Genomic DNA, 27,845 nt, shown 5'->3' with positions numbered 1-27,845 from the left:
TGGTTTGTTGTACTTCATGTCAGATGGATTTCAAAATGACATAGTTGCTCTCTATGTCATTTTGTCACAAGTGGTGAAACTTGTAAGCGCCGCTGTTGCGGGCATGTCTATGTTGTAAAGTTAAATGATCATGAGCTTTATTATTTGGGTATAAAGGGCCCGGTCATTAGCCCCGCCCCCGGTCCGACGCTGACCTGTTCTGCTAGTGTTTGTCACAACATATCTAAAGAAAACTGCAAACAAGACAGAGGTATTCTTAAACTAAATGGCCAAGTCAGTCCAGACCCACATCCAATACAAAATCAGTGGCAGGACTTAAAAATTGATGTAAACAGAGCAAATTTTAAGATTTCTAGATGTGCACAAATCCTGCAAATTTAATTTCAGTGAAAAGTTGATCTACAACACTTCTCAGAATGTAAACATAAAATGTTATGTACACTGCATGCTTTTGTGTTGATTCTAAAATCTAAGTAAAATAAAATTAAGGTTGGAGGTTGTAAGTGACAAAATGTTAAAAAGTTCCACATGTATCACCTGCAGATGAAAATGTGTTAAGATTATCAATAAACAATTCATCTCTGTGATCACTCCCATCCTGGTTGGTTTTAATCCATTTACAATCACATTTTATTTTATATCTAGACAAAATCTAAAAGATTTTCTGATAATCTTTCATAGCTTCTGATAACAGTAACCTTCACAAAATATAAAAGGTAAAAGTACATTCAAGTTGTGGTAGACTGATCCCAAAAGAGCTGCCACTGGAGTGGAAAAAAAGACAAACAAGCAACTTTCTACAGCATTAACAAGGAGAAAAAAATATGCATTAATGCTGCAGAAGCAAATCTGAGTGTGCGTGATGGAAAATTCAACTTCAATCCCACAGCAGAGCCGTATATTCATTAAACAAATAAAATGAAAACAGCAGTTACAAATGCTACAGTAGAAAAACACAAATACCTGCACCTGAGTTTAGGAAGTACCAGTTATAATTATAAACACAGATTTCTATTTTATGATGATTTAACTGAGCTACACTAACAATTTAATCTACATTTTTGCCCACTGACTATCCATCCATCTATCCATTTTCTGTTCACCCTTGTCCCTAATGGGGTCGGGAGGGTTGCTGGTGCCCATCTCCAGCTACGTTCCGGGCGAGAGGCGGGGTACACCCTGGACAGGTCGCCAGTCTGTCGCAGGGCAACACAGAGACATACAGGACAAACAACCATGCACACACACACTCACACCTAGGGAGAATTTAGAGAAACCAATTGACCTGACAGTCATGTTTTTGGACTATGGGAGGAAGCCGGAGTACCCGGAGAAAAAAAACCAAACACCTAAAGAACCGCAATGTTGATTTTTTTCTTACCACAATGTATGGATTAAGGCTTTTTAATATGATAAGCAACCAGATTAAAAATGGGTGAAGATTAACACCTTTTTGTTTACATGTTTCTAGATGATAAAGTGATAAACTATAACATACAGAAAGACATTCAACAGCCAACATACATGATGACAGTCATTGAAAGAAACTGAAAATAAAAATGTGATTTGTGAAAACTTGTCCGTTAATAGTGAGTAAAGTACGATGTACATAAGCAGAGGAGTCAAATCTTTTTTAACCAAGGATTTAAACATCTGACATTTAAGTCACATTATGCCAGGCTACATTTACCTTCTTAAATAATCCTTAATCTACAATTTGTTTGCAACAGGATTTTTTTTTTTACATCCAGAAATAAGAAAATATTTTGAAATAGACGCATGTGATGTGACTTATGCCTGTAGAAAAATGCCCAACAGATTTAATTTTAACACAAATCAATACGACTAAAAGAAATTTATGATGGGTCATTTGGTGTGAGACTAACCTTGGTTCCCGAATTTGGACACAAACTCTGGTAAAATGCCAAGATTTTGTTATGTAAACAACATCATAATTTATGTACTCCTTTTGCCACATTTATCCTGTAAAATTCAACTGAAAAGCAAACAAATTTATGATAGGGAAAAATAAAACGGGTAGAATAACCTTGCTGCGTGACCGAAAATAACCTTAAATATTTGGTTGAAACACAATTTGATTCAATTTTAGCTTTTAGTTTTCTTCTTGTACACACCTAACATAATTTATAGAGCATATCATTATCATTTGTAGTGATTATCTTATACCATTTAGCTGAACTTGTATCTCCCAGATGTTTGCATCCTTCAAAAACAAACAAAAAGTTTTCCTAACATTTATGGAATAATATTTACAATCTGAAAAAAACAAAAAGCTATTATTCGGGAAGATAACTCTGACTCTAATATCAAAAGTAAGGAGACCATGCCCACAGTGAAACATGGTGGTGGCAGCATCATGATCTGGGGTTACTTCTCAAATGGAATGGAGTTTTAATTAAATTAATTGAAATACGTACAGTTCCAAAAACTGTAAGGCTGTAAAGCTAAAGATTAAGAATTTAGGTCACAGTGAGTCCAGCCATGAATACAAACCACCAAACAAAAGGCTTCGAAAGAGGGGCATTTAAATTAGCCAGACTCCAGATTTAATCCTAATTTCAAAAGATAATCTATGAGCTCACCTAAACAGGGCTATGGACTGGAAACAGAGTCACGATCTGGTAGATTTAGAGAAATTTTGCAGGGTAAAGTGGGTAAGTAATACCAGATATTTCTACTAAAGAAAACTGTGGTGTTTCAATAAAGTACTGTTCTAACATAAATGTTAGATAATATTTGGAAAAGATTTGAATTATTTATGAGTCTTATTTTGCTTACATCACAAAAACCTGGCAGTTTAACAAGCCTGTGTCCATCTCAGAGAAGCAGTGTTTGTACCTAATGCTCTGCAAAAGTAAATAAAGATTCTTGTTTCCATTATCTCTATCTAGAAAATACTATTTTACATACATTCTCTGGTCCTGCCTGTTTTGTCCCAATAACGCGTTAATGCCCCAGTTAAAACCATTTTAATTAGCATCATTGTTACAGAATCTCACAGAGACGGGCTCAGTGATGTCACTGCAAGGTGCTCCCCGTGTTTTTAGTCTATCTGATCCCAGACCAGCTGTGGAGGTAGGAGGTCCACCCTGAGCCGCGAGAGCCGCTTCCCTCTTCCTCACCTGAATGGAAAAGCACCAGCGTAAACACCAAATATCTAGGGATTATTAAAAGCTTTCACACGTTTGATCATCAACAGTTTACCTAAAGAAATTATTTAAATTACAGATAAAACAAAATATGATTACCAACAGTGGAAAGATGAGGCTTTTTTTAACTTCAGGATAAATTATTCAGACTTGTACCTTGTGCAATTGCAGCCAGTTTGCTCTTCTCCTCTGGACTGAGCTGCAGCATGGTGTGAATGACGGGCAGGAGCGCCTGCCTCTCGCTGCCAGAACGCAGGAAGATGAACTGCAGCAGGACGTTCTTCAGATACTCCAGGTTGGCCACGCTCTTCTCTCTCTCCTGGTTTCGCTCGAGTCGCCTAACTTCGCTCTTTAACAGCTGAAGGACAATAAAAGTTGCATGAAACAACACATTCTTAAGAGCATAAAAGTAATTATGAATTGAATTAATGTGAAATCAACTGATTTAAGACTTTTGTTTTGAACTGCTAACTATGATAATATTTCCAAGTGCAAGTGAAAGTCTCAGGATGCTCTCCTCTGTAAAATATGGACTTTTTCTTGCTAGACTTTTATTATAAATGGCTGATTTACTTAGAACCTCAGAGACAAAATAGCAACTGGATGTACTTTTCTGATGATAAAAATAAGTAAAGCAAAGTATTATTTTTCAGAAAAAATATCTCATTCAAGAGTGGGCCAACAAATAATTTGCATTCTTCCAATGATTAATTTCCTGACATATCCTGTTATCCCAGGCTGTTTTTTTTAAATTTTTTTTTTAAGAAATACAAAAATGAGCCAGTTTTAGAAGCATTTTAAGTTGTACTTCTGTGATGCATCCTTTAATTTAAAAATGATCCATTCTGTTGGTCCATCAGTTAAAATTCATATAAAGTACACTGACATTTTTGGAAGTGACGTTACATAATGTAGGATCAAGCGGAACGAATAATTTTGTGCAGTTCCTCCTTAGCTAAAATTAAGCATTTGAGGGACAAGAAACGGTTCTACTGATTTGCACAGAGTTGACTCGATAGCGAGTGACACGTCACTATTCTCGCGAGAGTTCAGAAAGAGAATACATAACAAGTATGGCGGCGCCCTCACGGACAGAGAAGCATGGAGTGAAATAAAAGTGGATTTAAAACAGCAGCTATTGCTTCGGACTGTGTTGTTTAGAGTCATATAACCTTATAAACGAAGCTACGGTGAGAAATGGGATATGAGCGCCTACTTTGCGGAGCTCTGGAGCGGTACTCCAGGCTGTTTCGACTCGGCAATTTTCAGCAGAAAGCTCGAGTCTTTCAAAATGCGACCCAGTCGAGCGGGGAATCCACGCGATTATTTACCTGGTTCGGACAGAACGGGGAGATTCTTGCTCCCACAGCCCGCCAGGTAGCAGCCCGTCGAGGCTACTGCAGCTCCACCCAGCCTGCCAAAGATGTCACCCTGTTCGAGCACGACAGAACCCGCTTCTTCCGGGTGCTGACGGTCTTCTGCGGCGGCCAGTTCGTCTTCTGGACGTACCTGGCTCAGTTCGCCTTCACCGGGCTCAGAGACACCGGCGGAAAAGGCCGAGCTAAGGCGTCCACCACCACCGGACTGGCCGGGATGTGGAGTTTCGAGATGAACCTGGGTTCAAACGCCTGGAGGTACGGCTTTACCCTGGGTTGCCTGACCATAGGAGCGGGGATAATCGGGCTCGGGGCTCTGTTCTGCCGGAGGTCGGTCAGTAAGGTGGTTCTACATAAGGGTGGGAGGATGGTGACGGTACGGACACAGTCTCCTCTGGGACCAGACAGAGGCAGGACCATTAATGTGCCACTAAATCAGGTGGCCTGCCACTCTCATAGACAGGAGTCCCCGTCGTTCATCCCGCTCAGAATCAAGGGCCACCGGCTCTACTTTCTGCTGGACAAAAATGGGACCATAAACAACGCCAGGCTGTTTGACGTCACCGTTGGTGCATATAGACCATTTTAATACGACATGATGTGGATTATTTACTGTTAAATAAAATATTTGAAATAAAATGTCAGCTCATAAAGATTCAATTTGTATTAAAACATTCAAAATCCTCCTACATGTTTCCATATGTGTCAAACTCAAGGCCAGGGGGCCAAATACGGTCCGCCAATGTTTTTCTATATGGCCCTCTGGACAGAGTCTCACAATTCCAGAAATGCATGCAAAATCAACAGATCTTTGCTTTTCTAAGCGCTAATGTATAACTGTGAGTTTATTGCTAATTTACAGCAAAAATGGTGATAAACATTGGCTATAAGTAACATAACTCCTACCTGCAGGTGGCAGTATTTCTTACTTTTATGACAATGCTGACTCAGCCTTACTTTATGTCAAGTAATAAAAATGTCACATTTGATGTCATAAATAAGTGGAAATATTGCAAATACCTTTAAAGTAGTACCACAAAATATATGATTTTGAATCCTGGAGGGACTGATGAATGTGAAAAGATGTTCTATAATTTTTAGTACTTATTGAATGCAGAAAGGAATTTATTCATAATTTAACAGTTTGTTAATGGGTTTTATTAATAAATTCTGGCACAAACTGGCCTTGAAAACATTCATGATCTTGATATGACCCAACATGAAATTTAGACACTGCTGGTATGTTTTAGCAACCTTAAAGAAAACTGCAAAGATGCTGCAACACTGTTCCTTTAAATGAAAGCTAAAATGCACCTGTTGAGAAATGTCTTTGATTAGAAGTGAAACATTGATCAACATATTTTATGCACATTTGCTTGACTTTTAAGATTGCGTTTGACTAAATGTAATGTTTATTGCTTGTTTCATGATTGGTTACTGTATTATGATTTTATGGGAAGCACTTTGATCTGCCTTGTTGCTGAAATGTGCTGTACAAATAAAGTCAAGGTTAAATAAGATGTTCATACGTACAGTGATCTGCTCCATGAGGACAGCGTTGGTGGCCTCGGTTTCGTGCAGCAGGCCGTTCATGTGCTCCATGCTGCGCGTGGCCGTGCTCAGCTTCTCAGTCAGCTCCGATTTGCTCGGCTCCACCGTCCAAACAAACGGCTCTGGAGATGCAACAAGCAAATTAAACAGGCTTTGTATAAATAAACAGCAGTCAAATATGAAGATTAAATCATATTAATTACTTTATTGTTTATTTATTTATTTTTCTGTGTGGTGGATTTCTTGATCTGACCTGAATCCACATTTCGTACTACGAGCTAGCTAGGTGGTATAACAATAAAAAAGAAAAATACATGTGATGCTTTGAAGCGGACAGCTTTGTTACTCTAGTAGTTTGTCTTGTTGGTATACTTTAATAGTGCAAATAATTTTTATTTGCACGATTCTAAAAAATTATGCAAATAAATAAATAACTCCTGAAAATATTTTCGCATGAATTATTTCATGCAAAAATAAGTGCATGAAATAATATATTATTTATTAGTAAATAAAGAATTTTATTTTAATAAAAATAAAATTATTTATAATTTTATTTATTAAATATTATTTATTTTTCTAAATATTATTTTATTGATTTTATTTATTATTAAATAAAATAATTTTATGCATTTTATTTTTATGCAAATAAATAAATGTATTTTATTTGCATGAACTTTTTCCTTCCACTTAACAAAAATGGGTTATACTACATGAAGTCTCATGAAAGTTAGAGGAGAATAATTGCTCTGTCAATAGCTCCTTTGTTACCGAATTAAATCTATAAACGTGTATCTTTGTAACACACCCTGTTTGGGGTCTGGGGATGTGAGCAGCTGCTCCAGGGACGGCGGGGCTGCGGATTTTGGCGACGATCTCTCGGTGTCCATAGTTTCCATGCCTTCCCCCTCCTCCCGAGCCATCGACTGCAGGTCGTTCAAACCCATCGATCCCAACCCTGCTTGGTTCTGGTCGGCGCTTCTCCGCTGAAGTTCTGATGCCAGAGGCTTACGGCTGGACTGGGCCGACACTGCACCTGAGGTTAGAAGATAAGAGAGGCTTATAGAAGAAAAATGACACAATAGTTCAGCTACAAAGTGCAATTGATTGTAGAATAGATCCTAACAAGTTGGGATATTTTTTATTTGGCTTTCCAGAACACTTTTAGCTGTGACCCTGTGGCTCCGGAGCCCCGTGTGGATTTCTGGACCTTCCACATTGGCTCTTAAAAACTGACTAAAAATGATAAACTGGAAAAAAAGATATAGCGACAAATACAGCTTTTAGCATTTTTTGGTGTTTTTTTTCATGGAACATTTAAAATTACTATAATTTTTATTGAGATTTATTGTTTTGCTATAATTAGGTTGAAAACTATGTGCAAATATCAACATCCAATATAAGAAAATGTAGCCATCATCTTTTTGAAAACATTTTATGTTTTTCTTTTTTATTAAAACCAAAAAATAGGAGTCAGTTGGTGCTCTACAGATTTCCTATGGTAAATATTTCTCAAAAACGTTGCTATTTTTTCAAAAGGTTAGGTAATATTTGTGGTAATATTTGTAAATATTTTATTTAGCTGGACTCAGGGCAAAAATGGGTTTTTGGATTGTAAAAGCTGCAGATCACTGTGCCAAACAGTTGAAGCATCACACAGGAAAATGATGAGAAAGAGGCACAGTGCCTTGAGAAAGTGGGATGATAAATATGATTCATGAAGCTGGAACTAAACCGTCTTTCTCACTTTTCCCCCCACAGCAGGTTAATAGGAATACTGTAGTGAAGTGGCTGCTGACCACTAGAGGGCCTCGTTGAGACACTGAAACTGGCACTCATTTAACCAGGATCATATGAAAACATTTAAAAGAAGAAAAAAATATATATATTCTAATGTATTCTGCTCCTGAAAATCTATTTCATTCTGGCAGACCAAACAAACAGATGAATTAAACTTAAACACCCTCAAAGGTGACATACCATGCTTCCTTTAACAGGTTAAAATGGGTTTATGTGCTTTACAAAAGATGTTCATTAAATTTTATTTTTACAGAGAATCATTCTTGCATAATGAGATTTTAGTCTGAGATTTTGAGCTGGCTTTTATAAAGAGCAGTTTTAGGGTCTCTGAACATTTAAATCAATAGGCTGCTGCTGGCCACGCCCCCCCAACTCAGCGTTTAAAATGGCTGCAAACAGATGCGTAATTACGCAACCGTAAATCTTTGAAAAGCAGAATTGGAGCTTCTTGCACAACCAACTGAAATGCTTGTCTTTCCCCAGTATAAGGCGGTAAAACCAGCTAAAAAACATGATGGAATTCCTTTTGGTTGCTAGGTAACAGGCTGGGCTTGGCTGGGGTTGCTAGGTAACGGCGCAGTGGCCGCTGAATTGGCTCATTTTTCAGACACCAAAAAACATTAATTCACTGGCAAAAAAAGACAGTTTTTTTAAGTGCTTGGAGTGTTTTTGGAAGCAGTTAAGATACAACTGGAAGAATAAAAATGTGCAAAAGGTGAATTTTGCATAATAAATCCCTTTTAACAAAGAATAAACACTATTTATTTATATATATTTATGAGGTCACAAGAACTCAAGTTTGAAGCAAAATATTATCCAATCAGCAGCCTTCACCTGGTTCATAGAGAGAATAAAAAAAATTGTGATGGAAAGATATCGATAGATTTTAATATGTGGCACATGCGATTTACAGTTTGATTACACTAAATAATCAAACTGCTGGATTATACCAGTAAAACAAGCACAAGCAAACTCAATCCATGCAATTAAATTCAGAAATACGTGGTGAGATAAGCCAAACACGCCCTAAAAAACGGGGGTCTTTTATGTGTGAGACACTAATGAGGAGTCTCTCCAGATGCCAAAGGGGCCTGTTTGCCACACTGCGAGGCGGGAACAGAGCCGCGGCGCCTCGCCAACACCTGGCCAAGCTGACGTGACAGAGAAGCAGCACGCATCCATACGCTCGCCTTTCCAAGTCTTTGCTGTGTGTATTTGGTGTTTCACTGCAGAGGGCAGCTGTGTGGGAGGTGATGAATGAGCTCTGCTGATAAACACACCGATATCTTCACCCTTGTGAGCTCTCTCTGTGTCCCATCACTCGTCTCATGAAGCGGAGGAGGAAACAAGACAGAAAACTTCTACTCTATAAACCACTTGATGCTTCAAAGGATCTCTTTAGGCAATCCTAAAGCAGCAAATGTTTTGTCTGATTTAACGTCAGCCAGTTAAAGACAAAACAGGGTTTGTAGGGTCTTCCTTCAGTAAAATTTAAAAAAATTCAGACATTTTCAAAGTTTTCAAGCACCACACTTTGGAGATAAAGAAAAAAAAAAAAACAGTTTTAATTAACTATTATATGATATTATGTATGACTTATTAATAATGTCTTGTGAGTAAAGCTAAAATATAACAAATGTTTTGAAATGTCTCACTCACTTGACTGGTTCGAGAGGTAAAAACTAATTTAACAAAAAAATCCCTGAATTTCAATAACATTTAACGTATAAAATATAAGATGATCAATAAGTCAGTAGGCCATTAGGAATGATAAGTATTCCTTACACTGAAACAATCCAAACAAATTGTGTGAAGATAAATTATCTTCCTGCTCAAATTAAAGGCAAAGAATACAAAGAAAGTAAAACAAGAAATCTCTAAAAAAATGTTCTAGAAGTTCAATTTTAGTAATTCTCACCAACTAAAACAAGAGAAGTTTAATCTGATTTCAGTTCAGACTTTTAGGTTTATGTAAATATCTGGTTTCAACTGTAAATGACGTTTTCTAAATTTCAACTTTTAATCAAACAGATTGAACTTTGTAACCAAACTATTCAGTTTTAATGTCAAGCATCTTCCAAACCTTGAAAACACAATTCAAATTCAAGCATTTTCAAGAATGTCAAGCACCTGTATGAACCCTGATTTTATTTTATTTTTTAGCTTTATAGTGTATGTAAATATCTGATTTCATGTGTAAGATGCTCACTTGTTACATTTCGCCTGTTTAAAGTGCTTCTAGCGGAGCTTACTGTTCTGGCTCTGCAGGTTGAAGAGCTGCTCCTCGACGCGGCTCAGCTGTCCCTGCAGCGTCTCTACGGTGGCCCGGTGGTCGTCCTGCAGCTTCCTCAGCTGCTCCCTGTAGGTCTGCCGTTGGGCCTCCACCTGGGACGACAGGTCAGCCTGAGCCTGGGTCACCTCTGACCTTAACAACACGTTCTCTGTCTGCAACGTCAAAACCCTGGAGGATGGGTCAGAGAGAAACAGGAAGTTAGGAATTTGGAAAGTTTGTAGTTTGCCTTTCCAAGCATTGAATGGATTTTATTGGGATTCTATGTGACAGACAGTGATGACATAGTTACTTTGAAAAAGTAACATTAATCAGATTACTGACTACTCCTTAAAAAAGTAACTTAGTTAGATTACTGATTACTTGATTTAAAAAGTAACTAAGTTACATTAAAAGTAACTTTTTTAGTTACTTTCAGCAACACTCCGCCACCTGTGAAAATTACATTGATCTTTGCCAAAACTTAATCGCAAGTTATTTTATAATGGTAACATCAACCATGCAGCTCCACTTAAAAGAAGGGAAGATTGTTTAATGGTTACAACAGAACAAAAAAACCTTTAATAATTTGTGAGTGTTTTTGTGTGTTCCAGTATTGTCTGGAAAACTATAAATAGGATTTTACCGTATGAGGGCACAAACCTCAGTAGATGTAGAATGAAAAACAAAAACGTTTCACCTCTCTCGCAGCTCAGCCTCTTTGGTGATGTTTTCCTGCAGGATTTTGTTGTGCCTCTCCAGCAGAGTGTCGTGCTCAGCCTGGAGCTGCTGCAGCTCGGCGACGCAGCTCTGGAGGTTCTGTTGGCTCTCAGACAGTCGGCTCCGCAGCTGTTCAACCTGAGAGGACAACTGCTCCCTGCAGATGACGACATACACTCGTTTTACTTAAAATGCATTTCTTCTATTTCACGCATACTCGCAGAGCAGAGTAACCAAAAATTGAAAAATTGTGCTCAAGTGAGAGAAGCAATACTTTTAACATATTTTTACTCAAGTAAAAGTAAAAAGTAGCAGTCTAAGAGTAAAAAAAAGTATTTTATAAGGCTACTTGAGTTCTGATCATAATAAATGATTTTATGCTGCATTCAAAAATGTCCAGATGTGCAAATTCTGATATTCTGAAAAAAATATTACACATAAATTGCTACAAAATAGTAAATTTAGGCAGAAGAAGACACATCCATCTAAAATAAATTTCAAGATAACATTCACAGTAGGAGGTCTGTGTTTAAATACAGCTCTGGAAAAAATAAAGAGACCACTGCAATGAACCCCATTGAAAATCTCCCGGTTATTCCACCAAATATTGATCTTGAACTCTTCCTGAGTTAAAACATTAGTATTGTTGTTTCTAAATGAATATGAACTTGTTTTCTTTGCATCATTTGAGGTCTGAAAGCAGTGCATCTTTTAGGTTATTTTGACCATTTCTCATTTCTCACTGTATAATCTGTGCATAAAGCTCCCATATTTATATTTATACACAATATCTATATCTCTTTGCTATAACCCCTTATAGTCCATACATACATAGCCTTGTACATCTGTAAATAAATATTTATATATCGTAGAGCACTTCTGGATAGATGCAAACTACATCTCGTTGCTTGTACTTGTGACAGTGCAATGACAATAAAATTGAATTCTATTCTATTCTATTCTAAATACTAAACTTATGCTTGGAATTTCAGAGACATGTTGTCAGTAGTTCATAGAATAAAATAACAATGTTCATTTTACTCAAACATATACCAGTAAAGAGTAAAATAAAATAACTGATCATTTTAATTGATCTGTCACATTAGAACAGGCTTAAGTGCCTGCGGTTTCATTTTAAAACCATTGAGGTGAAGTTTATCCTACTTAACCTTTTACAATATGTTACGGACATTTAACGGGAAGCAGTTTTCTGATTGCATCCTGTCGGCATCTTCCCTCATTTTGCTCTCACCTCTCTAGTTTCCCAGAGTCTCCGTCAGGCTGGGCGCTGGTTTTACTCTTCTGCTGTTTGAGCACGTTGTGAACTCGAACCTTGTAGCTCTCAAACTCGCTTGTTGTTGCCATAAGCTCAGCCTGAAATCAACAAACAGGTTCATTGGAGATATGCACAAAAAAAGCTAAAGCGTTTTATTTTTAAAAAAAGGATGATAGTTACCCAATTTAATTTGTTAAAAGATGAAGCTAGAGCTGTGCATTTTAAATGCTGAATATATATTTAAGAATATACCAAGCGATATGTGTGTGTATGTTTTATTATTATTACTTATTTTTTAATTTTTGTTATATGCAATGCTGGAACAAAATATTCCACTCCAACCTTTGGGGATCAATAAAGTAAAATATGCTGCCACCAACTGGAATTGATTGCCATCTGGAAAATTATGGATTTATTCATCGGGAACTTCACGTAAAAACTTCCAGGAGTTTTCAAATTATTTCCATTGCTAATTGCGGGTCTTACAAACAGGCTGCTATCAGCTGAGCATTTAAACATGATGGATGTCTGACTGAAACACGGTTGACATTGTAGATAGAGGTAATTAAAAATAATTGAGAGATAAATTATGAAAAGAGTCATTACTTTTAGCCTCATTTATCAATCGTTTCTCGTGAGCAGGAGCTCAGTTCATTTGTTAAAACTGTTATACTCTTGCTGAAAAAAGCATTACTTCTCACCTTCTTTTTCTGAGAACAGAGCTAAAAATGAAATAATTGAAGGATGTGAACCTTTGCTGTGTCTCTGTCCTGCTGCAGGCTGTGGATGCGCTGCTGCAGGGAGCTGCTGGTCCTCTGCTGCTGCTCCAAAGCGGACTTCAGCTGCTCCTGCAGGCGGTGCCGCTCGGCTGTCAGCTCACACATCTCAATCTGAAGTCAACAACACACACACGTTTTAGAGTACAAGTGCTTGAACAAAATCTACTTTGTGCTACTTTGTCTTATTTCAAGTGCACTAAAAACTAGACTAAAATACTTGGTAAGATTTTGTTTTTTGCAGTGTAAATGTGAGATGTTGAGTGGTCAGAGCCTTTCCTTTGCCTACATCCCCCAGAATGCTGTGCAGTTCTGAATCAGAGTTCAGTGAATATTCTTTACATTGAATATTCTATCAGACATGTTATCCACTGATATTGATCACGTGTTTATCTCAATACATGTTGTTATTGATTTATTGTCCAGCCCTACCAGAAAGGGTTTTTTTGTGTTACCTTGGAGCTTTCTAGCTGCTGCTGGTTAGCTTCCAGCTCTCCTTTCAGAGACGCCTGCTGCATCATGAGGGAGCTTTCCTGCATGCATGAACACACGCAGATGACACATTAGTAACTCTTCCTAACGTCTTCCAAGGCCTTCTCCAGTCATGCTTACACATGGCCGCATCGCTCTATTTACATTCATCAGACATCCGTGTTGCACAGTAACAGGAAATCTTTGGGGATTTGCCAAAAGAAACACACACAGACCTGTTTCATAGCATCTGCCAAATCTTTCTTGGTTTTCACCAGCAGCTGTTTCATCTTCATGGTTTTCTCCTCCTCCTGGTCCAGCTGAGACTTCAAAGCCTCTGGAGACACGTGGAAACATCAGAAGAGAGCAGACATTAACAGCAAGTCAAAACAGAAAACGTGCTAAAATATAAAAGAAAAAATATGTCATATCTAAACACACTACAGTTGCATGTAAGCTGAATATTACTACTGAGTATGTTTACTATTTATAAAGACAATTAGATTAGCATCAAAAAGTTTATTTACTTCAGAAATCTAATTCAAAAATTGAAACTCCAATAGATTCATTATGCAAATAATAATTTATTTTAGGTGTTTACTTTAGGGTCAGAAGTCCTGGCCGCTGATTTTATGTGGGCACTACATGTGTTCTTTTCATTTTTTTAACAAATGCCTGTTTTGTAAAGAGTGTAATTTCTATACAGCTAACAAACCCATATCAGGGGAGTTGTGTGCATATTTTTGGATTTATACGAATATAAAAAAATACTTAAAATGAAGACATTGTAGGAAATTCTTTGGGGGAAAACATGGAATTACTGGCAAGGGGATGTATTAAAATTACTATGCATCAGTTCATAGCCACTGATGTATAGGATTACCTACTAATATACCATAATTTGCATTAGTAAAATAATTTTCCTTTAGTGGATAGGGCACCTAAACTAACTCCAGCCCAGGGTCCCACATCCTTTTAAATGCGGCCCTGCTTACAGCTAATGAAAACGTCTGAAATAAAAAAAAAGTCTGAGTAATGCACAAAGCTATTATAATAAAAATATATGTGTAGTAGCCACAACCTTAACCCTTTAGGAACAAAAAAATAAAACACAAAATACATGAATAACTTAATTCCAAATAAGCATGTGAATCATACCGATTTTCTGCTTGTGGGTCTCCTGCGTCTGGTTTAGTGTGTTAATCTGGGATTTCAACTCCTCCACACACTCATCTTTCTCTGTTAGTTTCCCATTGAGTTCTTTCACCAGACGTTCGTAGTCGGCCATCTCCATGTCCATCAGGGAGCTCTGTTGTGCCTCCTAGTGGTAGAGTAAACACACTACATCACGACTGTGAAGAGAGTCAACACTTGTCTGGAAAAATTATGTGGCTAAAAATGAGGGTTTCTTGACCAATATTTATCTTGAGGCTTATGGGGTATACAAAAGATGTTTGTTAGATTTTTTTGCACAAAACCATCTTTAGATAATGAGATTTTAGTTTGGTCAGCTCTGCTTATTTTGAGCTCCTATTAGAGCGAGCCATTCTAGAGCCTCTTGTCACTTTATATCCAAATAATTTGGTGGCCATGCCCCCCAACTCAACGTTTGCCCTCACACTTGAAAATGGCTGCAATCAAATGCCCAATTATACGACAATACATCTTAGAAAAGCAGAAGTGGAGCCTCCTGCACAACCAACAAGACACTAGTCTTTTCCACCAGCCATTGTACATCGCATACAGTGGTAAAACCAAACATGATTGAATTTTGTTTGGGTTGCTAGGTGATAGGCTGGGCTTGGCTGGTGTTGCTAGGTAACTCTGCAGTGGCCATCATATTTGGGAGGTTTTTGAATTGGTTCCTTTTCCAGACACAAAAAAACATTAACTTATAGCTAAAACACATCTGGGTGTCATTTTTAAATGCTTTTCTGGGACCCAAATGGAAATATAAAATGTAAATGTTGGATAATATGTCCCCTTCAAGTTTATGTTTCCAAATAGGAAATAACTGTTACAGATGACATTAGGATTACTGTGATAATTAACATATTATGTTTTTATCAAGAAAGTATGGATAACAGTTGGTTTATCTGTCTTGAAAAAAGCTTTTAGATAATTTTATACTTAACATTTTTGGGTAAATACTGTTCTACTCTATAATCAGACAGTAAGAATCTTATTCCGACTGAAGCCTAGTCTATGAACATTAACAGATTTTTACAAAAATATCTTTTCTGATGTGTTTACAGACCAAAAAGAGAGGAAGTTTTCTGATATTGATTAATTGGAAAAAAAAATCCCCAGTCAAGGAAAAATTGGCACATCAATAAAATGATTATTTTATATCTTCAACAAGTGTAACGTTCAGCAACTAGACTAACATGCATTCACTTTTTGAACAAACAAATAAAATAATTCCAGACATTTTGATATTATATGGACTATTCAAAATAAATGTGTCTACTCTTTAGAACACAACATCCCTCTCCCTTTAAAACAAATCTGTATCACCATTAGAAATCCAGTTTCTTTGACTGAATTAACAAAGTGGACAAAACACAAAGTCAGATCTCCAGGCAGCTCTCAAGTGTACTATGTAGGCCTCCACTAATGGAAAAGTAACAGCAGCTCGTTCTGCTGTGGGCTAAAGCTGCTCCGTTTCTCTGTGACGCGACGCTGTGGCTTCAGGCCGGCCATCACCGGCTCGAGTCGACCCGAAGAGACACACTGGGTCTGAGAAACGCTGGTGTGTTTGGGTACCTTGCGTAGCAGCTCCAGCTCCTGGGCGGTCTGCTGGGACTGCTGCTGCTGCCTGTGGAGCTGTGCTGTCAGCTCCTCCACCTCCTTCGTGGCGGATGACAGGTCCTGGAGGGGAGAGCAAACACTTTGAGGCTGTCGGCAAACTATAACACTGCTCTATCAGATTTAATGACATTATGTAATTGATTTACAAGATTACTTTGCAGACATTCAAATACTTCCAAGAAAGATTTTCTGGTTAAATTAAAGGCGCAGTATTATGTAAAATCAACTTTTTGAGCTTTACATCATGTTATAATGTTATTTCCTCCTCAAAAATAAACTTAGAGTGTTACTTTGATTCTTTCATGCATGTTTGACAAATCCTTTAATCTCCATGGCAACAATTCAGCTGTGCAAAACGCTTGGAGGAAACTAGCTCCGCCTTCAAGGCGCAATTCCTCCTAAGAGCTGCAATTTCCAAGCTTCCGCCACACAGAGCAGCGCTTCCCTACGACGCCACTACTCAGCTTCTTCAGACTAGCCAGCAGTAATTAGCAAACACCTGGTGGAGCTGCTGAGCTCATTAAACGACCTACTTCTCAGTGCTGCGCAGGTAAAACGCTACTAAAGGGTTAATAGAGGAGAGATGTCGTGTTGACTTCCTGAAGGCAGCGTTTCAGAAAAAGCAGGAGCTTTTAAAGAGACAGAGGCCCAATTTACATTATGAAGTCAAATTTATTTTAAGTCACATTTGACATATATCACTTAAAACAACATAGTGACTTGATTGCACTGTAAAATGACACTATCTGAATGGATGATTCATAACACTGCCCCTTTAGACTTCTATGTGTGTTTATGTCCACCTTAAGCTTCTGGTCCTTCATGGCTCTCTCGGCCAGCAGGTCTCTGTCCAGGCTGGCCAACTGTTTCTGCAGCTCCTGGTTTCTGGCCTCTAGCTGCTTCACCGCGCTCCTCATGGTCTCCAAACCGGCCTGCAGATCCTCCTTCTCACTGCTCAGCGTCTCCTTCTGCACAAAGGGCCACACTCTTTACTGAAATACGTTCAATAGTCTGCCATCAGAGTTGGTAAACAATGTTTTATCGTGACAACATTTACAGCTTTTTCAGTTTTGTTTTTTTGTTTTTACATAATAAATATACTAATGTGTTTGATTTACTTATTTTATTGATTTATTAAATACAGATCCTGGAAGAAACAGAACCTTAATGGGGTGGATAGACGGAGGACAGATGGATAAAAGAAAGATGGGCAGATGGATGGAAGAGGTGACGAACAGATGGATAGAAGGATGGGTGGATGGATGGATGAAAAGATGAATGGATGGAAGAGTTGTCAGATGGACGGATGAATGAAAGAATGGACGGGTGGATGAAAGGATGGATGGATGGAAGAATAGATGGATGGATAAACGGACAGATGGAGAGATGGATGGACGGAAGAGATGTCGGATGGAGGGATGAAAGGATGGACAGACAGATGGATGAAAGAGGTGATGGATAGATGGATAAAAGGATGGATAGATGGATGCCTGGATAGATGCATGTAGATTATGACGATATGGATTTCCATCTTTTTATACTTTTTTTGTTTTATTTACATAAAACCACCATAAGTGGAAGTCATTTTATTTGACAAATTTAGATTTAAATCATGAACACATTCCTGATTGGACAGGCTGGAAATACAATAAAGTCTTAAATGTGACATTTTCCAGATCTGGATAAGAACAGAAAAACAAGAAACCTGATAGTTTTGATTTTCGTTTTCTTGAGCAATATCCAAGATAATTTAGTTTAGTTTTGTTTTTTTGAGCGACCAGAATAAACTTTCTCTTAAAACAGAAACACAAACAGACTAAAAAGAGGAGCTGAACTTCATTCACTGTTGAGATGTGCTTGTAGTCAAAAGAACCAACCCTGCTCAAACACACGTGGCGTTTCTGAAGAACCACCCGGGCGAATCTGACATGAGCGGCTCTGTGGGGTTTCCTCCAGACTCAACGCTCAACAAGCGGCGGCTGCAGCCGTCTCCAGGCAGCTGTCAGCCAAACACTGAACCGATGATGGGTAAACTCAGACATCGGGAACAACGCAGGGATCCCTAACTAGCTTCGGCGTGCGCGATCCCACTGAGAACCTCCAGCTCATCTGAGACTAAACCGAGTCTCAGAAAACGCAGCAGATGGAGGCTATACCTCGCTCCATTTACCTGCCAGACAGTTATGAGCTTAGAGGGGGAAGGAAAGGAGTTATATATACAAAAAACAATTTCTCCCTTGCACAGCCAGACACATCTGATGGTCTATTTGTGGGATGTATCTGGGAGACGTGTGGCTGGCTAAAATGACTCTGTAAATCATGTGGAGTTATGCTCGCTGGACAAAGTCTCACAGCTAAGATTTACAGGAGGCTGAGAGCATTTTGTTTGTTGTGTGTGTGTGATTGAGTGTGTATCCCAGTTACCTGTGTGACAGTACTGCTGAGTCGCTTGGTCAGCTCAGCAATCTGTCTCTCAGCCGCCTCCACCTTCTCCCTCTCCTTATCCAGTTGCTCTGTTTGCCTGTCGTAATCTATCTGCAGATTCTAAACAAACACACACACACACAAACACACATCCTCAATATTCATTACTGGAGGTCGGTTGAACAACTCAGTGAAGGAAAACACACATATCAGCTGCATTTACATTTGGCTATGGGACAAAACTCTCATTAGACACAGCAGAGTGCTTCCCTCTGTAATAGAGACACAGCTGCAGGGCGTTTATGGAAACCACTGGGAGCGATATTACGCTACGCCAATTAGCTAAAAACTGTGTTAGGAAAAAAAGTAGATGATTAATCTAATTTGCAAGTTTTATTTTAAGCATTGTGATCAAATGGAAGAAGGTTTGTAAAGTGTGGCGTGAGTTTGCAAAACAAAATGTCCTTTCACTGAAATTACGTATTTTTCCAAAGATTTAAAATTTAATCCATTATTTTTTACTAAACACCTCAAGCTCAGTGAGACGGGTTGGAGTGTAATGAGCATACAATAATTTTCATATCTTGTCACAGATTAGGGGTGAAACAATGGATTAATTATCCATCGATTATTGAAATACTCACCAACTAATTTAATAAAGGACTAATTGTTAACTAGAGTATACAGACCAAAAAAAGGCCATTTGCTGAAAGAACACACTTAACTTTACAAAAAGATGCAAAGGCAGAATCCCAAAAACCGCTGGTGTTTGTGGTTGTAACATGACAAGATGTGAAAACCTTCAAAGGTTATGAATAACTTTGGAAACTTTTCTTTGGTTCATTACATTATCAAGTAAAACACTATTTACTAAAGAGGTAGAGGGATTATCGAACAGTTTCCCTTCCTTGAATTATTACAGACTTTTAACAGCACTACTGATACATTCATTTAAATTTCATTATTATACTAATTTATCAAAATCCTTGTAAACTATGATTATAATAATACTTAGTGCATTCTACCTTGTATCCTTCAGCTCCATGAATGATATCTTTCATTGAAGTGTTGATCTTTTCCCGCTCTGCTTTTAGTGACGCAACTTCCTCCTTCAGAGTTACAACCTGAAAAGAAGTCCAATAAATTATACTTTTAGCAATGAACAATTATTTATATAACAACTACAGAAAATGTCAGAATGATTTAATTCATCTACAGTTTATAGGGTTCTGTTTTTCATTCAGAGCCACATGTAGGAGGAGCTGGGCCCTGGGCTTCAGACAGTTTGGTGCCCAACACTCACAAATTCCATTTGCTCATAAAACTTTAATTAACAGTAACAATTTCAATTGGGGACCAAAATTAAATATTCAACAAAAAAAAAATTTCTACTAACTCAGCAATAATCAAGACATAATATTTTAATAATAATTAAACAAATAGGGTAGTCACATTATTTTTTATTACTGAAAAAGAGTGTCAATTATTGTACATCCAAAACTTTTTGCTTGTTTGCCTTATTAAAATTAAAGCACCCTGTTTGAAAAATTAACAAAGAAACAATCCCAATTTTTTTTTTAATGCCAAAAACATGAAAGCGGAGTATCAGAAAGAGCATGAACTTCTTAAAGAGACAGAGACCCAATCAGAGCGTTACATTACAATTATTTTGGAGCCCTTAGACTCACAGATGTGATGAAAGTATTCTGACTACCTCCTTCTTGCTGTTGTCCAGTTCCTTCTTGGCTTTCACTGCTACTGCCTTGATTTTGTTCATCTTCTCGTCTTTTTCTTTGATTTTATCCTCTAGGAGAGCTGAGGGAAGAAGAAGAAGAAAATGTTTTACTTATTTGTTTGAAGACTGCTTATTCAGTGAAATAAAATTGATGAGATCCATGAGCACACCTAATTTCTTGGTTATCTCATTGGCTTCACTTTCCTCAGAGGAAGCAGATTGGACATTAGATTCCTGTGAACAAAAAAAAAAAAGATAAAAATATTAAAGGGTAAAAATAGCACCAATAAAATGTATTTCCTTTAAGCACAACTTTATCTTTTTTCAGGTGGGGGATCCTAAACCAGGAGTTTAGAAACTTTTTGATGCCATGGTCTCACAAACAGCATAGAAATGCTACAAAATGTGTAACTTTTAGATGGTTTTTCCTCATTTTTACTCACTATAACAATTATTACATTAATTTTTAACATAAATGCTGCCTCATATATTTGGATTTTAGTTGGTTGTGAGTTCTGCGGTGGAAAATGTAATTATTAGGTAATATATTATGACACGAACATCAGATTACTAAAGTAATAACATATTACCTGACACAATTCTTTTGATTACAAGTAATATTTTACTTCATCTTCACAGTTCTTGTGTTTTTTTATGCCGAATTTCTTCCACAGCAGGGTGGCTGGACGTTTCCTTCTGCCTTTTTCTGGACAGAATTGTTTTGATTTTGTGCTCGTTTCTCTAGCTTGAGGAGTAAAGCAGTTTTATAAATTTGACTAGAAGCCAATTAGAAAGATGAGCATAAGAAATAACATTTCAACTGGTCTCACTTTATTCCTTCAAGGTATTTATAAATGATTTAGCAGAAACAAAGTCTATATGTCACAACTTGTACTGATTTTAGGAGAGTGTTTTTTACTTAATCTTTTGGATATTGTACTGGGTTTTCGTTGTAAATAATTGTTTAAATGTGTTGTTGTCAAAACACTATAGTGAGTTTCATCCAGGTTAAATAAAAGGACAAAGATAAAGAAGTTATTTTAACTTATATTTTATAATAATGATTGAAAAACAGGTTATGTTTGATTTAAAAAAAATATTAGATTGAATGTTTTCTAGTTTTGTTTGTTTTTCCTCCAACTTTAAGCATCCTTTGTTGGTTCCCTAGAGGGCCGCGCCCCTCATTTTGAGAAACAGCCCTAAAACGTGATGTGATCAGATGTTTGACCCACCTGCAGAGCTGTTATTTCGTTCCTCAGCTGTGAAACCAGAGCGTCCTTCTCTCCAAGCTTTGTTTCCCACTCCTCCCTCTCTTCTTGAGCCAGGGAAGCTTGGGCCAGGAGTTTCTGGTTCTCGTCGCTAATCTTCTCATTAACCGACTTAATGTCTTGGAGATCGCTCTGCAGCCCCTCTACATCCTTCACTACGTCGTTGAGGTTTGATGTCAACATGTTTCGCTCCTTTTCCAGGTCTGTGATGCGAGCCTGGAAGTCTGTCTGGATCTCTTCCTGTCTTTTCTCTGCCTCCATCCCTTCAAGACTTCTCTTTAAGAGGTTTTTCTCATTTTCGAGCTCTTCGACTCGCGTCTGGAGATCTTCCAGCTCCTCCGTTGACTTTCTGAGGACTTCAGATTGATTTTCTTCCAGCAGCCTCATGGAAGCACCAGATTTCTCCGCTTCCTCTGTTAGCGACTTCACCTTTTCCTCTAGTTTTTGCTTTTCAGATTCCCTCTGCGCCATGTGAGCCTCCAGGTCAGCCATCTTGGATGCCATTAGCTTCCCGTCTTCCTGAAGCTTGGACAGCTCCAACAAAGCCTGCTCCTGTTTCTGATGGAGATCATCCCTCTCCGTGGAAAGCTCTTTGATTCTCAGCTCCAAACCGGAAACCGTCTCCTCATAAATCAGCGTCTTCTCCTTCAGATTTTCTTCCGTCTTTTCCTTTTCCTCCTTCAGATGCTTCACCTCGTCGTCTGTTTGTTTCCTCAAGCTTTCCACCTGCTTGTTGTTGTCATCTCGGAGTAGAAGTGTTTCCCTTTCTTTCTCTTGCAGCAACGACTCAATTTCTTTCGTTTTGGAGTCATTCAAACTTTGCACTTCGTCTTCTTTGAGCTTCAGCAGGTGTTGCGCTTTGTCCCGCTCTTCAGTCAAAATGGCAGCAATTTCTTTCAGATCTTGAATTGTGTTCTCCTTCATCTTCAGCTGTGAGAAGATCTCCTCGTTCTGCGTAGTCAGCTCCTTCACAGCCTGTTTTAAAGAGGTTTCTTCTTCTTCTGCAGAAGTGTAAGGTTTCTGGCTTTCAGATGAATAATTTTGCTGAAGGTCTTGGATATTCTTCATCAGAGAGTTTTTCTCCTCTGTGATTTCAGTCATCCTCACCCGCAGCTCGTCCCTCTGTTGGGCGAGCTGCTCAATCTTTTCCTGAAGGTCTCGCACTGTTTCTGCACCCTTTTCCTTCATGGCGTTGTACTGCTGGACAAAATCTTTGGTCTTCTCCCCCAGCTCTGTCTCCACACTTTGAAGTATGTCTCTCATCTGCTGGCACTCGGCCATGGCGTCATTGCGTTCTCTGGTTAAGGCCTCACATCGAGCTGTCAGCTCCTCATTCAGATTCAGGTCACTGCTTGACATCTCAATGGGAGTTTTAACTTTTTGTTGCTCAGATTGAAGCTTCAGCTCGGGTTCAGTGGTCGGACTGTCTTTATTCATCTGCAGCTCGTTGATTTTGAACTCGAGCTCTTCTTTTTCCACCTGGAAATCCTCTTTGACCCTCTCCAGCTCTGCTTCAAGCTCCACCTTCACGTTGCTGAGCAGCGTGAGCTCATCCTGCAGCATGGTGTTCTGGGACTGAACGTCGTCCAGGGCCGTCCTCAGTCTGCCGAGCTCGCCCTGCTCGCCGCCGCTCTGAGGTTCGGCTTGTTTGCACCCGGACAGCTCCAGCATTTTGCCGATCCCGGTGCCACGGCTGGGGTCCTCGTCTTCCTCTTGAACATCCTGCAGGAAGCTGTCTGCAAAAAACAGAACAACGTTGCCTCAACATGCTGCTAAAGTTAGAAATAAGTCACTATAATACAGTGAATCGTACCCAGACCTGTCATAATAACAGAGTTTGGTGGATGATAAATCGTCGCAGAAATTATGTTATGGTTATTTTGACACCATTTTCACCTAACATTATGATAATTGCATCATAATGCAAATCTGTCCTCTTATGGGTGAATAAACTCTAATTTTATACAAAACACTCCAAACTGGACATTTCAATTAATCAATGAATTAAATATTATTTTACAATACAGTTAAAGATTTCAATGTATTTTGTGTGGATTTCATCACTACAAAAAAAATTTTACCAAATATTTTTGGTCCAGTTTCTAGGGCAAATATTTGAGTACATTTGAAATAAGACAAAACTGACTTACAAGTAACTTTCCAGGTCAATATAGAAGCTTGTTTTAGGTAAATAGTTCCTTAATATTGATTTTAAAAGCGCTAGTTCTACGTGAAATAATCTGACAGTAGAACAAGACATTTTACAATATTTTAAGTTAAAATGTCTTGTTCCACTGGAAGATTATTTTACTTGTTACTAGCACTTTTAAAATCGATATTAAGGAATTATTTACCTAAAACAAGCTTCTATATTGACCTGGAAAGTTACTTGTAAGTGAGTTTTGTCTTATTTCAAGTGTACTCAAATATTTGCCCTAGAAACTGGACCAAAAATATTTGGTAAAAATGTTTTTGTAGTGATGAAATCCACACAAAATACATTGAAATATTTAACTGTATTGTAAAATAATATTTAATTAATTGCTTAATTGAAATGTAAATTCAATTTTCAAGGCTTTTTTATGCACATTTCTCCTCAGATAAATCAAACCAAACCCAGAAAACAGTAACTTCCTTCCTTCTGTTGTACCTTTTGAAGCCAGCTGCTCAGTCAGCTCCTCGGTGAGCAACATGAGGCGATTCCTCTCCATCTCCCAGTCTTCCTCCAGAGCTTTCATTTCCTCCTCATGCTGGACGGTTTTCTGAACCAGCTCCTCCTTCAGGTTCTCCACCTCCTGCTGGGCCTTCGTCAGCTCCTTTTGGTACTTCTCCTCCAGCTGAGCTGCCTCCTCCGAACTTCTGTCTTGGATTACCTTCATTTCAGCTCGAAGGGTTTCCAGTTGAGCTTCCAAGGAGCGCCTGACTTCTTCTATGCTCTCTTGAGCACTGGTGTGTTCTTCTCTGCGCTCCTTCTCTCTTTCTCTGTCTCGTTCCTCTTGTTCCTGGAGTAATTTCTGGAAATGAGTCACTTTTTCCAGGTGTTTGTTTCTGGATTCCTCAATGCTGAACTCCAGGGTTTCAATCTTCCTTTGGTGGTCTTCAATAACTCGCTCATGTTCACTTTGCAGCAGTGCTAGATCCTCCTGAAAATAATTTTAAAAAATAACAATCTGGCTTCTTTACAGACATAACATTGCAGAAAATTGTTATGTTTGTGGTATTTTACCTTGGCTTGCTGTTTGGTTCTCTCTAGCTCTTTACGTGAGAGTGCAAGACTTTGCTGAGTTTCAGCTTTCTCCAGTAGCAGAACATCCATCCTTTCAGTCAGCTCCTAAAACAGCAAACAGAATAGAATTATAAAATGTTAGCATATTCACTTTTACAACAGCTCTGGAGACACACAAACCTGTATCAACAAGGCATCCTCTGGACTTTTGTCAGTACTTTTGGATTGTTGTTTAAGGGATTCAACTTCTTTTTCCAAATCTGGGAAAACAAATAAAGTAATGTCACAAATTCACAGCCAGAGAAGAATCACCAGTCGTGACTTTACTATGTACCTGCGCATTTGGTCTTCATCTTTTGCATGGCGGCGATCTGTTTTTTGGCATATTTGATGAGGTCATCTTTGGACAGCGTATCCAGCTGTACAGACGGCGGGAAGAAAAGAAAGAAGAAAGCTAATCTTATGAAACAATGATTCTCAACCGGGGTATGCTGGTTAGTCTTTGCACAACGGATTAAAGCCAAAGAACAAACTTTAGGGCTGTTTTAACATCACCTTTCCACATGTAAGCTTCTAAGAATGCCTTCCAACACTGACGCTGCATATCATCACCCGAAAATCAATTTGCATTTTTAAAGAAATGTGAAATTTAGCTTCTGATTCTCGTTAATTTTAGCAAAAACTCTTTTTAGGGTTACACTTGAAATCAGAAAAAGCACAAACTCTAAGTAGCTCATTTAGCCTAACAGTAAGATTTTCACATTTTTATTCAAGATTTTCATGGCATTCTCTAAACATGTAAACAAAAATGTATGACATGATATTATTGTCATATCAATAATTTCAGATACATTACTGCAGTACTAATAATAAAGCTCATGACATGCATTTGTTATTTTTATTTTTAAAAAAGAAATGATTAAAAACCTACATTTTGCAGTTTGTAAGTCCTTATTGCTCAGACTATTAATGTTCAACACAAATGCACTGATGGCAGGAATCTGGAATATTTCCCAACAGCTAAATTGTAAACAAAAATAAAGCCAAAAATAAAATTCTCTCATCTCATTTCCTCTAAAGGGTTTATAAACAATCATATATTTAGACATGACCAATGATTTTCACACGAACATACTGTATGTATCAGAAAGAAAGGTCCAGATTAATTAAAGACACAAATATAGAAAGTTGTGAGGTACCTTTGACTTGGGAGTGCCGGCTTGGGATGGAGTCCCAGCCTCAGCTGCAGAACCACCGGGATCCTTTTCAGAGAAAAGTAAAATAATTAACCCTATTAGATTAAAAAAAAACGTTGGGTTCATCAGGAGAAAAGAAAACGTTTATGTCAACCAAACACTGACAATAATGTTTACTTTTTGCACAAAACTTGTAAATATTTTTCTTCCAAGTTAGCTTTTTATTTCAGATAACTGTATTAACGAAATGGTTCTGAGTTCGGGTATCTGTAACTTCAAGATGCTCCACACCAACTTGTCAGGTTAGCTAAAGCTAACTGCTCGATACTGAATATTTACCTCCATTTCTGGCGGCTCTTTAGCTTCTCCTCTCTCCTGTGTCACAAAGGCAGATAGCAGGTATCTGACAGGGAGAACTTCAATCAATATCTAAGACGACGATCGACTACAAAGCGAGTTAGCAAGGAAACATTTGATCTGTTTTGGTTCCAGGGAAGCAGGCTAAAGCTAAGACCCGCTTCCGCAATCGTCAACCGGCTGACGTCGGAATAATTTACGTCACGTGTTCAAACGGAGTCGGTCAACAAAAAGTTTAAATATATGGAAAATCTCGCCGTAAGATTTTAAAATAATTTATAAGTATTTGATACATAAGAATATTTTAGAATATGAACCTTTGGTACAATAAATATAGGTAAATATTTTATCTCACACAGTTGAGGTGTACCGACAATGACCACCTCCTGTTTTTGTAAGTGAAATTTTTTTTTTAAATTAATGTGTATCTAATAGTTATTTAACCCACTGCATAGTATATATTTCTGTCAATGGACTGGCCCAATTACTCCACCAGCCCTTCAAGATTTTCCAAGGATAAGTGCGTAAAGACAATGGTTGTACAGATGGATATATTGTATTTACATTCATTTTATAGCTGTAACAAAGCTGCAACAAAATAAATCCAGTTAGAATGCTTTAGAATGACCTTAAACGTGCCACTTATGTTCATAAGACCTCCGATATGACTGAATTAAAACAATTCTGCAAAAAAGAGTGGACCAAAAATCCTCTACATAAAGCAAAGAAAAGCAGGAATTATAATTAATAGCTAACTTTGACAACAATTTTGTTGCAAAGGGTGGCACAACCAGTGGTGTGGATTTAGGATCAATCACTTTTTTACATAAGGCCAAACTCTTTTGGAAAGCTTCCTTGCTTTTAATAAATACATTTTAATTTTCTGCTCCAAAATATGTTAAATCTATTCAAATCTACAATCATTCTTTTAATGTTTCTGTATGAAAATTAGGGGTTGCAATGTGAAAAAAATGAAAGTATGAGGGATTTTGTGTAAGTTAAAACTGTAAGTTATTTCATTTGTGCCATTAAATTGAACATTTTGCTCTTGTTAGTCTGAGCAGCAGGGGAAATCCAATTAGTTGTCACAGTCACAGACATAGAATAAAACAGGAGGAAAAAGGAGGTGAAATATGAAAGCCCAAAATACTTTTCTTGATTGTATTTTAGCCAACCTGAGATCATATTTAAGAAAATGTGCCCAGGTCTGTGTCCTGCAGCCATTGTTTTTGGGATGTTTTAGAGAGGTGAGGATATTTGCCCTCACCCTGATATCAGGGCCGTCATAAACCCAGTGAAGCTTCTGTATTCTCATCCCATCGAGTTTCATCTGTTGAATATGGAGAGCGTCTGTTTTGACACAAGTGACGGAGGCGCCAACGGGGGCAACTTAGCTTGATGCCTCTTATGCTGACAAGGCTG

At 38.0% G+C, this 27,845-nt stretch overlaps 2 protein-coding genes across 2 annotated transcripts; one reads left to right on the top strand and one right to left on the bottom strand.

Annotated features, from left to right (window-relative positions):
* Positions 1-1,365: 1,365 nt before the first annotated feature.
* On the bottom strand, positions 1,366-26,596 carry gcc2 (GRIP and coiled-coil domain containing 2). Its single transcript, XM_028022511.1, has 24 exons — positions 26,406-26,596; positions 26,070-26,132; positions 25,205-25,289; positions 25,051-25,130; positions 24,871-24,975; positions 24,295-24,787; positions 21,609-23,380; positions 20,547-20,610; positions 20,356-20,456; positions 19,667-19,765; positions 18,642-18,761; positions 17,021-17,185; positions 16,173-16,277; positions 14,565-14,727; positions 13,643-13,743; positions 13,391-13,468; positions 12,912-13,049; positions 12,136-12,257; positions 10,864-11,040; positions 10,147-10,355; positions 6,903-7,130; positions 6,080-6,219; positions 3,327-3,528; positions 1,366-3,143 (listed from the first exon to the last, which is right to left on the bottom strand). Exons 1-24 carry the CDS (start codon positions 26,409-26,411, stop codon positions 3,070-3,072), a joined length of 4,890 nt encoding a protein of 1,629 aa, XP_027878312.1. The 5' UTR covers positions 26,412-26,596; the 3' UTR covers positions 1,366-3,069.
* On the top strand, positions 4,210-6,066 carry tmem223 (transmembrane protein 223). Its single transcript, XM_028022545.1, has one exon. It carries the CDS (start codon positions 4,368-4,370, stop codon positions 5,133-5,135), a length of 768 nt encoding a protein of 255 aa, XP_027878346.1. The 5' UTR covers positions 4,210-4,367; the 3' UTR covers positions 5,136-6,066.
* Positions 26,597-27,845: the final 1,249 nt, after the last annotated feature.

Source organism: Xiphophorus couchianus, chromosome 7 (assembly GCF_001444195.1).
Source record: "Xiphophorus couchianus chromosome 7, X_couchianus-1.0, whole genome shotgun sequence".
In the NCBI taxonomy this organism is placed as follows: Eukaryota; Metazoa; Chordata; class Actinopteri; order Cyprinodontiformes; family Poeciliidae; genus Xiphophorus; species Xiphophorus couchianus.
Note: the sequence above shows the minus strand (reverse complement) of the source record. Positions and strands in the feature narration are given on the sequence as shown.